The sequence below is a fragment of the Pantherophis guttatus genome, chromosome 2 (genome assembly GCF_059756535.1).
Source record: "Pantherophis guttatus breed Tessera chromosome 2, ASM5975653v1, whole genome shotgun sequence".
Taxonomy (NCBI): Eukaryota; Metazoa; Chordata; class Lepidosauria; order Squamata; family Colubridae; genus Pantherophis; species Pantherophis guttatus.
The window spans coordinates 68,974,138-68,987,779 of NC_142064.1; the positions used below are offsets into that span (position 1 = coordinate 68,974,138).

Below are 13,642 nucleotides of genomic sequence, written 5' to 3' on the forward strand. Positions count from 1 at the left end.
CAGTAAGGATCCAGGCCTATCTGGACGATCTCCTCGTCCAGTCGACTTCGGAGGATCTAGCGCGCCAGGACTTGGACACCACCCTCCAGGTCCTGGAGAGCCACGGGTTTTCCGTCAACATGGCCAAGAGCCATTTGATACCCACGACTCGCATACAGCACCTGGGAGCCATCATAGATTCGGTGGAAGGCAAGGTTTATCTTTCCCAGGACCGCCTGTCCAGCCTGCGGTCACTGGTCAGGTCAGTGTCGTCAGGGAGACCAGTCTCCCTGGCAGCCCTGTCCAAGCTCCTGGGAAAGATGGTCTCCTGCATCGGGATCATCCCTTGGGCGCGTCTCCACTGCAGGGATCTGCAGTGGTTTCTGATCCCGTTCCAAAAACGTCATCTAGGGACTTCCGACCGCAAGGTCCTCCTTCCCCACAAAGTTCTCCTCTCCCTCCAGTGGTGGTCTTCAGCAGCAGTCCTCAAGGGGAGGGAGTTCAGGGTGTCCCAATTCCTTATTCTGACTACAGATGCCAGTCTCCTGGGCTGGGGGGCCCACCTGTCCTCGTCCATGGCCCAGGGGCGCTGGTCCCAGTCAGATCTGACACACAATATAAACTGGTTGGAACTTCGGGCCATCCACCTGGCCCTTCGGATCTTCCAGGATCAGGTGTCAGACAAACACGTATTGGTACGGACGGACAACGTAGCCGCCAAGGCTCATGTAAACCGCCTGGGGGGGACCCGGTCTCGCCACCTCATGCAGGAGGCCGAGAGTCTGGGAGCCTGGGCGGAGTCTCACCTGAGGTCCCTCCGGGCATCTCACATATCGGGCGTGACGAACACCCAGGCGGACTGGCTCAGCCGGGAGTCAGTGGACCAAGGGGAGTGGGCCCTCGACCCGGGCCTGTTTCGGATGATCACCGACCGCCTGGGCCTCCCGGTGGTGGATCTGTTCGCCACTCGGGCCAATCGCCAGACAGAGAGATTCTTCTCTCGCTACCCGGAGCCGGGGGCGGAGGCAGTGGACGCAATACACAGCAGCTGGCCGGCCGGCCTCCTCTATGCCTTTCCGCCTCTGCCTCTCATTCCCAAAGTCATCAGAAAGATGCTGTTCCTCCGGGCGGAGCTCCTGTTGATTGCCCCGTTCTGGCCCCGTCGGCCATGGTTCGCGGACCTCCAAGCCCTGTCCGTCCGTCATCCCTGGCGTCTTCCTCGAGACAAAGTGACTCTTCGTCAAGGGCCGTTACTGCACCCGGATCCGGCGTGGCTTCAGCTAACCGCCTGGCGGTTGAGCGGAGCTTGCTGAAGAAGTCCAAGATTCCTTCTCGGGTCGCCAACACTATCCAAGCGGCTCGACGCCCGTCAACAACACGGATTTACGACTCCACCTGGCGCTCCTTTGTGTCATGGTGCAACCACCGCTCCATCGTCCCTACGTCGGCCTCCACGGTACAGGTACTGGTGTTTCTGCAGGACGGCTTTGAGGCAGGCCTGGCCCCTAACACGCTCCGTCGGCAGGTCTCCGCCCTATCCACCATTTTGTGTTGCGGTTCTAGACATTCCCTCTCGAGTCGTTCCCTCATCCGCCTCTTCCTCAGGGGGGCTTCCAACCTTCGCCCGGGGTCTATCCACAGATATCCCTCCTGGGATTTGCCCTTAGTGCTAGACGCCCTCACGAAGGCTCCCTTCGAGCCCCTAAGGTCAGTGGGCCTACGTTTCCTGTCTTATAAGGTCGCCTTCCTACTGGCCATAACCTCGGCCAGGCGGATTTCAGAGTTGGCAGCCCTCTCCATCAGGGCTGATCTCTGCGTTTTTCATCCTGACCGGGTGGTACTTAGGTTGGACCCCACGTTCCTCCCTAAGGTGAATTCCCCTTACCACAGGGCACAGGAACTAGTCCTTCCAAATTTTTGTCCACGTCCTAGCCTGCCCTTAGAACGAGCCTGGCACTCCCTGGACGTGAGGAGAGCCCTTCGGATCTACATCCATCGGACATCTGACTTTCGGAGATCAGAATCCCTTCTAGTCTCCTTCCAGCCATCTAGTATGGGCCAAAAAGTCTCATCCATTACAGTGGGTCGTTGGATTAGGGCCACCATAGCCACGGTTTACGGGTCCCAGGCCTTGCCAGTTCCACCCAGGATCACGGCCCATTCCACCCGCAGTGCGGCCACTTCGGCCGCCTGGGCCACCCAAGCCTCCTTGGAGGAAATCTGCCGGGCTGCGGCCTGGTCGTCCCCTACCCCGTTCATTAGGCATTATCGACTAGACCAGTTTGCATCTGCGGATGCAGCATTTGGGCGTAGGGTACTCCAACAGGTCCTCCAGCGGACCTCCTCATCGGCCAGGGCAACTCCCTCCCTATAGTTTCACGCTTTGGTATGTCCCATGGAAGAGGACCACCGGACCCACGTTCAATGAGAATGGGCTTTGCCTTACCTGAAAGCCCTTTCTGATTGCGGTGGGTCCGGTGGTCCGCCCCGCCCTGTTATGCCCAGGGCCGATTCGGCGGGGTTCTGGTGTCCTGTTTCCTTTCTTGCAGCTCACCGTGTAGGTCTGCTACAAATCGAATCTCATCAGAAAGCTGGGAGGCTACAGGAAGGGAGGAGCTTCTCAGCTAGCAGACCCGATCCGACGTCATCGGAAGAGCACTCCCCATGGAAGAGGACCACCGGACCCACCGCAATCAGAAAGGGCTTTCAGGTAAGGCAAAGCCCATTTTGTATTCTAAAATCCATTTTCTATAATATAGGTAGCCATATATATTAATTGTAAGCAAAGGGTCTTTAAGGACTGTGAATAATAGACATTTTAGCTTTAGCTTTACAAAAATTGTTGCAATGGTTAACAGTGGGTATGCATAAAAGTATTTCAGATAATGTATTTTATTTGCCGCATTTTCCCTACTTCTGAACAGGATATATTGTCTCACAAAGTACCTCACAATCATAAAAACAGACACAAGAGAAAACATATAAATTGTGGTGTCCCTTTGCAGTGAAGCACAGCCCAAACCAAAGTCTTGCAAAATGAGCAGTTATTATATAGAAAAAGGAGGGAAAGCAACAAGGAAAAATAGACCAGGGCCCAGCCACTTAGCAAATATACTGAGTCATAATAGTACACTGAACTCCGTTGAAGGAACATGACACTATATGATAGGAGGCAATGCAAGGTCAGAAGTAAAGGAGGCATATGTTGGCATTTATGTACAATCATTCAGGTTCACTTGAGTTTTATTGTCATGAAAAGTGCAATTTGTGCCTTTTTGTTCCTTTAGCCATTGGTTAGCACAGGATATGCTGCCTTTCCAATGATTATTCTGCCAGTTTTCAATTGGAAATTTAAAAATAGTTTCAAATGTTTTGCTAGAATCTACATCCATAGATTAGTGGAATTATAAATACAATATATAGGTTATGTATTTATTTTCAGCTGAAAAGGTCAAGAGTGTCTCCATGTCATTAACATCTTTGAGATTCCTGCTACTTAAATGCATTTTATTGCTGTGTCTTACAATATATGGGCAAGCAATGCAGAAGAATGACTTTAAAATATAGCTCTTTATCCAAAGAATATTTCCAGGAAAAAAAAACATGTATTACCATGTTCTATAAACTCCAATACAGAAGACACTGGATGTTATATCATAGTGTGGTACCATGTCTTATAAAGAACTATGATGAAGATAAAAATGTGGTAAATTATTTGACACACGAATTTATGAAACTAGAATAATTCAGAATATGGGTTTTTCTGGTCACACTACTTTAACATTCATTTAGATAAAGCTTCTACAACAGTAAATTTTCTGATACTGGAAGCAATGTTGGCTTTAGATTATTTTAAAGCATACCATTGCTTTATTCTATGGGTAACAAACTTGTGGCATCATATCGCTGTCACATGACATAGCACGATGTTTTTTCACTGAGCTGGGGTGGGCGTGGCCTGCATGTGATACATTCAGGCCACGGGCCGCCAGTTTAACACCCGCTTTATATCAGAAGAGAAATTCCATTATCTCTTCCCCACCCACCCACCCCTGTGGGGTGACTACTTATTTATACAGAAAACTAGATTTTGCATATGGGTCTACCCATGAGTGAGGGGGGCCTTGATGCTCTCTGAGCTTGGTTTTCTTGCAGACATTTAATTATCCAAACTAGGTTAACATCACCAGTGCTGAATGTGAATAAGCTCTATGTAACTCTGTGGGACTCTGAATAGAAGTGCATTAAATTATGCTGTTAAGTCACTTAACCTTGAAAAGTAAAATTAGCAAAGGTAGAAATGCTCGTGACTCTAATGGTTGAAAAATCACAATTTTTGGCTCACAACAGGGTGTCACATGAGACAATTCCTGTTTTTCTAAGTCAGAAAAAAGAGCTTGGCATGACATCCTGAACACAGAATCAGAGAGATAATGCTCTTCCTGTACCAGTGTCAAGCCTGGATATTTATTCTCTGAAAGCAAGGAGGATCATTTGCTCCATTGTTGACTACCCATATAGAGACAAACAACTAAAAGGCTGCCTCAGCTCCCTGCATTCTCCTTATTTCATATATACATGCTGTCATCAAAGAGGTAAGCATTAAAATACTTTGTACTACAATGTACTTTAAATTTAAGTCTATTTAAATCATGCAGTCTTGATTTTCACAATGACCAGAATATATATGATTCTGGTAACAGCTTTTTTAATAAAGTCATTTTGTCTCAGAGGCTGCTTCTAACATTCACAGCAGTTTGTATTCTTGTGACTTTCCCTGGGTATTCTTTTTTCTTCATGTACGTAACCTTATTTGCCTTTAAAAATATTTTCAGAGGAACAATACTGCTCATAGAACAGAACTGTATTTAACTACCTGCTGAGCCTAGATTTCCCTCTAACTTATACCAAAGGTGCTTCTCATCCAACTTCTCTGTTGCCTCCTGAAAAAGCACATTTGGGACAATCATGACCCAGATGACTGAGAATCTCTACAGCCTCCCTCTAACTTTTGATAGCTCTAATTTAACAAACAAATCATATATCATTTAAGGGTACATATTATATGATACGTTGAATGTGGAAATATATTAAAATATGTTTTAAAAACTCACAACTGTCTGAAATGCAGGATTCCTGTCCACTATATAATAGGTTAATGCATCTTCTATTTCACTGTTAAAGAGCAACTCTTTGTATTGTTGTATCTATAAGTCTATTATTATAACATTTATTATGACCTCAATTCAAACTGAAACTGACATTTTTTATATGCTGTTAAGGAAAAATGCCTCTTGTACTGTTGTTTATTTAAAGGAGAACAATACATCTATTTCTCTAAATTTAACATAATTAGGCTAAATAATTCACATTATTTAGAATTATGAATATCATTTCAAAGGAAAATAGATTCTTGGAAAATATATAAATTTTTCTGCTCAGCGTCATTGTGGAATATCATCAAGAGCAAACAAGAAAATGGTGAGCAAATGGCAAAGGATAAATGGATTTTTTAATCATCCTCGATCATATATGCTAACATTCTCTTTAATGAACAAGAAAACCCATATTATTTCTTCACTTCAGTTATTGTACTGCAGAGGTATCCACCAACTTCACCCACTCATGGTCTTTAGGTATAATAAATACATTGTTAGTTCAGGTAAATTGACTTATGGCGGTTTTCTGTAAAAACAACTGTGATCAAGTCAAGAATACAACTTCATGTTTCCAAGAAGTCATTTGATTTCTGTCCTCCAGAAAGTAGGCATGCACTAGTAGTGCTTTGCTACACTAAAGGCTGTGTTTTACATTTTTCAGAGACTGCATGGGGATTTTACCTTAGAATGCTTATCAAGGAGTCCTAGGACAGCAACTGATGCTGTTTACATCCTACACTGTAAACTAGAAAAGGAAAAGCCAATTTTATCCCTACCACTGGCAAACAATGATCTGAGGCAGCAGGAGACCAAAGGGTGTCTTGGGGCTCATGAATTGAGCTAACATGGGGCCTTCCATTCACATGAGGCTATTCTATGAGCAGTCCTCAAGAGACTGAAGTATGTAATACTGGCGAAGTGTATGGAGCTGTTACACAATAAGTATGCAATATGTGCAGTTGATCTTTATTAAACTAAATAATTCATAAAGGAATAACTCAGAAAATAAATGAAAAAATATATTTTATAGGATGATTGCCACTCCTAAAAATATTAGCAATAGAACAGAAGGAACAGAACATTAGTCTAATGCAGGTCTATTCAGTTGTAATTTTTTTTTTTAACTTTTACAATTGAAGTACTTGATTTAAAAGAATAGAATAGAATAGAATAGAACAGAACAGAACAGAACAGAACAGAACAGAACAGAACAGAACAGAACAGAATAGAATAGAATTCTTTATTGGCCAAGTGTGATTGGACACAAGGAATTTGTCTTGGTGCATACGCTCTCGGTGTACATAAAAGGATACATTCGTCAAGAATCATAAAGTACAACACTTAATGATAGTCATAGGGAAACAGTCAATATAAATCTTAAGGATACCAGCAACAAGGTTACAGTCATACAGTCATAAGTGGGAGGAGATGGGTGATAGGAACGGTGAGAAGATTAATAGTATTGCAGACTTAGTAAATAGTTTGACAGTGTTGAGGGAATTATTTGTTTAGCAGAGTGATGGCGTTTGGGAAAAACTGTTCTTGTCTAGTTCTGGTGTGCAGTGCGCTATAGCGTCGCTTTGAGGGTAGGAGTTGAAGCAGGATTGGAGGGGTCTAGCTAGTTTAAAAACCTGATTATGAGCTTGTTAACAATTTGCATTAATTCCTGTGGAGCCATTCACTATTGCAGGGTTGGGATAGTTAGGAGATAAAGTGATTCCATGAGTATCCCTAAACACAGAGAAGTCCTGGATTCTGTAGTGGCTGTAAAGCTGCCAAGATCTGAATATCCTAACAGAACTTGTTCTTTGTTACAGTTTCTCTGTAGAAACTCAGGAAAACCGCCTCGGTTTGGTGGCAGTTCCTCCGTTTGACAGCTGGAGGTGATTGAGGGGGCCACGGGCTTCCAGGGGTAACCGCAAAAAGGGCAGGAAAAACAACCGGTAGCGCCTGACAAGGTTATCTTCCCGTTTTCCCGAGCCCAGTTGTGGGAGGAAAGGCCCGCGTCTGTGACCTACTGAACCCTTGCACTAACCGAAAATTTCATCACAACTAGCAGTCGCCTCCATCTGTCAGAATGAAGGGACAATAGCAGTCCTGCTAACTGGCTCCTGGCGCAACCTCCAATTGCTTCATGTATAAATCAAAGGAGCGGGTGGCGTTCGAGGAATAAACCCTTCGGTCGGGAAGTGAGGAAATACTTTGCAAAACGGGCTCGCTTTCTTCATCGCGACAGGGTGAGGAGAGGGGAGAAACAAAAGTAATTAGTGGAAGACCGGTAGGTGTTTTGTTAACTGTGGAGTAGATTCAAGATTAGCCAGGTCTTTTGCACACACTCGAGAGCTCTGGAAGGCAACAGCCACAATCGTGAGCGCGTTGGCTTGCAAGTAAGCCAAGTATTAAATTCAATGTAAGTGTTGGCTTCTGATTAAATCGGGCAAAGGGGTCACTTTAATTTCAATTTATTCTCAGCTGCTGCATTCCCGCCCGGCCGCTTCCAGTCTAAGGAGCCCGGCAACTCAGGCGTTGACGAGAAAACCGACGGCGGTATTTGTAAGCGGACTTAAATGAGTCCATTGTGCCTGGCCGTTGCCCAGAAAGGCGTCAGGTGTTGTTTGGTTAGAAGCGAGGTTGTCTTCCGATTTTTAATCACACCATCGCCTCAGCAGTAAGCCGCTGCAAAAGACTCTGCCTTGTTCAAAAGCCCGGCAAATCTAGTTGAAGCAGCAGCAACAAAAACAACAATGCGCGTGGGCGGCGGGGCAAAAGCCGGACGAGCCTTTTGCTTTGGTTAAGGATTTCCGAATCGGCCGTGCATCCTTCGCGCTCGTTGCAATGCTACCGAAATACGCCGAGCGCTTCCGAGTTGGAAAGTCGAGCGGTCGGAGTGGGGTGGGTGGGTGGTTGTGTTAAAGTCCTTCCCGAAGCCCACCGCGATTCCCCCTCGCGCAAATAACCTCCGCGCGCGCTGCCCGCGGCGGCTCCTTTCCAGGGCCCTTGCCGGAGAAGGGGGCGCGAAGCCTCCCCGGGCGCCGCTTTCCTCTGTTCCTTCCCCACGCCCCACAACAGCCGGGGTGGGACTTCGCGGAAGGCTCCACCCCGCCAAGCTGAGGGGAAGAAAGGAAGGCTGGTAGAGTCCCGCCGGGGAGACGCGGGCAAATGCTGTTGGGGGCGGTGGGGGGGAGGGGAGAGGGCGAAGGAGGCGCTTGCAGCCGACTGGGCGGAGCGGCGCTGCGTCGGGCAGGGCTGTTTCCCCGCCAGCGGGGCGCGAAGGGGGTTCGGTGCCATTGGGAGAAGAAGCGGCTGCGGTGTACGACAGAAAGAGCGAGAGAGGACACCATGCCTCAGCCACCTCCACCCTGAGCTTCTTCCCACCGTCTCCTCCTCCTCCTCCTCTTCCTCCCGCCGTCCTCGAGGCCCCGGTAAGTGCCGCTTTCCTCCTTCCCGCCTGCGGGGCGCAGCAGGCAGGCGCTTTCCCTCCGGGATCTTTTGGAAAGGAGCCCCGCGCCCCGCATTCCTGGCGAGCGCTTCAGGTCTCCGTTCCCCCCCACCCCAACAACAACAACTGGACTTCCCGCTCTGCCTCCTTCCCCCTCCGGCTCTTTCTGTCTTCCCCGGGATCTTTTCGCTGATGCCTTTTTGTTCTTCGCTCGCTGCCTGCCTCTGGCCCTTCTCCCTTCTCGGCTGCAGAGGCGCCTGCTTGGTATCCCGCGAGCTTTCTTTCAAATGCAGAGCAGCTGCCCCTGCCTCCTTGCAAACTCCGAAGGAAGCAAATAAAAAAAAGTTGCTCCAGCCCCAAAGAATGGGGCCACCTTCTCTCCCTTTTCGCTGAAGACCAAAATATGCCTGTTGTAGCAAGCGATAGCCCTGAACTGTACAGGTAGTCCTCGACTTAAAACAGTTCATTTAATGACAGTTCACGGTCATTAAATCACGGGGGGGGGGAGTGGGGGGGAAGTGATTTATGACCGTTTTTCACAGTTACGACCTTTCCCGGCATCATCATGATGCTGTGATCAAAATTCAGATGCTTGACAACTGGTTCCTATTTATGAGCAGTGCAGTGTCTCAAGATCATGTGATCCCCTTTTGCAACCAACTGACAAGCAAAGTCAATGGGGAAGCCAGGTTCACTTAACAACCGGGTTATCTGACTTATCAACTGCAGTGATTCAGTTAACAACTGAGGCACAAAAAAGTCATAAAATGAGGCAAAATTCACTTTAAAATGTCTCGCTTAACCAAAATGTTGGGCTCAATTGTCGTAAGTCGAGGACTACATGTACTTCTCTCCCAGGACTGTTTTGTTAAGCTAATTCCGCAACAGTCCACCCAACTCTCTTCGAGTGCAGCTTTTTCACCCCATTTTCTAGTTGGTGGTTGGTGACTGGCTTCTTAAAAACAGCTGCTCCTACTGTTTAGCTGAGGGGAAAATATTTCAGAATTCACTTTTTTTTTAAGAAAGTGGAATAGAAACGTGAACCCATTTCTTCACCCCCTTTTCTTTTGTTTAGAAATTCTCCACCTCAGTTAGGAGCTTTTTGTGGTCTACAGCTTCCACATTCCTTACCGGTGGCTTACCTCAGGCAGCTGTGGCCACTGGTTGATTGATTATGTGCCATCAAGCCTGTATCAGCTCTTGGCAGCATTTAGATTTTCTCCATGATGTGTGTCTCTAACCTGACCTTTCAGATCTTCCAATGGTGCAGTTATCATCACTGAAACTGATCCCTTTCCCCCCTTCTTCCTTTCCCAGTATTGGGTAGAAATGCCTTTTAAACTTAAAGTTTAAAAATTGAGCTGAAACTTAAACTCTTTTTGGTTTTTCATCCAAAGATATCAGGATTTTGTACTCCTAGAAGGTCAGTTAAGTCCTCCCACCTAATTGAGCTAATTGAACAATGCCGGTTTATAACACCTTGAAATTCTGTGTATATACTTGTCACTGAACTCAAGGATATTGCAAATATGAGAAGAGTGCTGAAATTGGCAAGCAAAATTATTAGAAAATTAAAATACATAGACTAGAATTGGCAGCTTTTACTTGAGAGAGAAAACATACGGTATGGAAAGTGTGGAAAGAATTCTTTGTCTTCTCTTAATGTTAAATCTTGGTGTCATCTACTATGAGATTCAAGATAAATCATAGAAAGTCCTTCTTTTAAATCTGTCACAATTAATTTCACCAGCTTAGGTGGTTTTAAAAGGGGTCTACCCAAGTTCATGGAGGATTAACTTCTGGCCTTGATGATTGTAACTTGTAACTCAATCTTCTCTATACTCTATAAGATTGTATAGACCAGGGCTTCCCAATCTTGGCAACTTTAAGACATGAGGAGTTCAACTCCCAGAATTCTCCAGCCAGGTATGCTGATTGGGAACACCTGGTATAGACTATTGCCAATGGTAATTCCACTCGCCATTGATTATTGACTGTACACAATGGGGTTGATGGAACTTGTAATCCAACATCAGAAGAATTCCAGGTTGATCCTGGATTGGACTCAGTAATTTCTCAAGGATCTCTAGGAAAGGAACTCAATATTAAAACACACAAACACAACGTATTTTGTTGTTTCTGTCAGAAAGGAGGCATTTCAGTGAAAAGCTACAGAGGAGAAAAAATGCTAATTGGCACAATATACATACACAAACACACATATATATGTTCTCTGTGTTGTATTCAGTCCATCTATTGAAGATGATATCCTGTTCAAACTGACAAATGGGATGTGGTCCACAGATTGGTCCCCTCAATGACGTATTGTCACAGGGCCAAAACTGCTAGCATTCCCTCAGCTCTGCTACCTACTTTCTAGGAAAGAATTGCTATGGAGCAATGGGAGCACTTGGAAATCACTGACCTGGCAGCATTTAGAAGATCCCCAAATAGAGTGCCTCGAAACAAGCTCTTGTTTGATGTTAGCTCCCCTACACTCTTGGTTTTAGGAAAAGTGGAAGATAGCCAAAACAAATGCATTTTCTAGCATCCTTTTGGGAAAAGCAAGAGATGGCCAAGGACAGATCTGTTCAAAATTCTATTAAACTGTATGTAGGTATATATGCACAGAACTGAACTGTATGAAATACAGAATTGTATCCAACAGACAGTGAAAGTTGCATATTAATAATTTCATGTGATAGTTCTAATGAGTCAAAAAGCTATGTCTTTTAAAAGCCTGTTAATACATCTTGAATTCTTTAATGGAAAGTACTACATTCCTTACCTGTGCCAAGATGGTGTGTGGGTATTTCTGGCATGTCCATTCTTGCTGAAACACAATGGAAAATCTTCGTTTAGTGAGTTCCTAGCCAAAACCAAGTAAGAATACTCTTACTTGTAATGAAATTAGGCAAAAGGAAAACTTATTCTTACAGCCTTGGAGGTGTTCGCCTCATGTGGGAGTTCAAGCATTAGATATTAGCTCCTATCTAGTTTTAATAGTTAGCATGCTCAGTCAATTATAAAAGATAATACAGGCAGTAACGATGTAGAAATGAGTTTTACAGTGATCGTGTACTCTGCTGGCATTAACTATGACAATATAAAGCTAATTTGTACAAATGCTGTGGGTGAAGGCATAATTAAGACCATAGCCAAAGGCTAGTTTAAAAAGTATCTTTATTTGCACTCGGCATATGGCATAGTCAACATAGAATTTAATTATCTAAATAGGTTACAAAGTTTAATTGATTAATTAAAACTTAATAGGGCTCCTTAATTCTTGAAACAATGCATTTTTAATACAAGTGCTTTAAACATTTACAGCCAGCTGATGTCTGAACAAGGATTCTCATTGGAAAGAAAGAAATTTGATTATGGGTAATCCTCAATTTATGAGCACAATTTGAGCCAGAATTTCTGTTGCTAAGCAAGGCAGTTGTTAAGTGAGTCACACTCAATTTATAACCTTTTTGCCGGGGTTGTTAAGTGAATCACTACAGTTCTTAAATTAATCATGTCATTAAGTGAATCTGGCTTTCCCTTCCTGTTGCCTACCATATGCTGATGCAAATTAGTAAAATGGAAAGGCCAACACATCTAGAAAGCACAAGCTTGGGCAAGGTTGATCTAGTAGATTTGCAGATGAACCTGAAAATTTAAGATCAGATAAAATCAAGGGAGCTATTTACTTCTTTCATTGTGTGCCAGTATAAAAGAATTATTTTACACATTCAAGTGTATCTGCTTTACTTTTAAAACTATCATTAAGGCTGATGATATCAAGAGTGAAAGAATAGTAATATTTTAAGTTACGTTGTCATATATGATTAGCATATCTCAAGAAAAATGTACACTGTTGATACCAATAAGATAATTAGAATCTTATTTTTTTATGGCTTGGCAGTGAGCCAGACAATAGATTAGAATATGGTATTTGTTCCATTCTCAGGCTATTCATCACTATTTCACAGACGTGGGGAATATTTTTTTTGCCTTCAAGAAAAATATTCAGTAAACTGGTTGATATAGGCAAATCATTTACATATTCTGATATTTATTCATGAGGTGGGCCAAGATACCTTCTTAGATTAGCAGTGCAAGTGAAAGAAAATTTACATATAAAAATTGTGATTTCATTTACTAATCTTCTGTTCTGACCTTCACTGACTAAAATGACTGCCATACTTACTGTATATACACAATCATAATCCATATTTATGATCTTTTCTCATATCCCAAACCCAATTTTTATAAGCATGTTTAATTATTCCAATTTTGAGCATAATTGAAAATTTGTTGAATTGTTTTTGTATGCCTAGATTTAAAAACACTACAATGACCTAGAAGCATATCCCAATAGTTTGTCTTATTGTATTACTGAATACAGTGATTGAAGTCCGTTAAATGTTGGTGAAATTTCCAAGCGTGTTTCCTCAAACGTATGTGTTTATTTGTTTGACAAATCCCTGTATAAAAATAAATTGTAGTCAAGCTCGACTTAAATTGGAAAATCGGTTTCATGTTTTTTTGGTATATTATGCAAAAGATGGGCCTCCTTTCATTCTAAGAAATTTTAAATTTTTCTTTAAAAAATCATTCATTTATCCATTCTTTCGTCTTTGTATTAAGTTTGGGGCTGCTGGAATAATCTTTTTTATTCTTGTTCTAGTGATTGTATAACATGCACACCGTTGGTCCCAGGGGAAGTTCTCCTTCCTTCCTTCAGGCACAGAATGGAAGCAGCTATAAGTCTGGTTACGTCCCAGGAAGAGTTGTCCCACTTCGTCCTCCACCACCTCCAAATAATCAAGCTTCAGCCAAATTTTCCTGTGCAAGACAGGAAGCTCGTGCCACAGTAGCCTCTTCAGATGATCCACAACGCTGTCAAGCAGAAGCAAGCAGAAAAAATAAGCACAAAAATACATTTATTTGCTTTGCCATATCCAGCTTTTCATTTTTTATTGCACTTGGAATTATATTGGGCATAGCATCAAAGTATGCTCCTGATGGTAAGTTTCAGTAAGTTGCACTCTTTATTGAATATTGCTACCGATTGGGG

At 43.9% G+C, this 13,642-nt stretch overlaps 1 protein-coding gene across 2 annotated transcripts in view; it reads left to right on the forward strand.

Annotated features, from left to right (window-relative positions):
- Positions 1–4,440: 4,440 nt before the first annotated feature.
- The window catches only part of CEMIP2 (cell migration inducing hyaluronidase 2), a 62,578-nt gene continuing 53,376 nt past the window's right edge, over positions 4,441–13,642 (forward strand). The window contains exons 1-2 of one of the 2 annotated variants that reach the window (XM_034410249.3): positions 4,441–4,574; positions 13,253–13,592. In XM_034410249.3, coding sequence (XP_034266140.2) covers positions 13,265–13,592 — 328 coding nt within the window. In that variant the 5' untranslated portion in view covers positions 4,441–4,574; positions 13,253–13,264. Of the gene's footprint in view, positions 4,575–8,014; positions 8,561–13,252; positions 13,593–13,642 lie in introns of those variants that run through there. The other variant, XM_034410248.2, reaches the window with a different exon arrangement.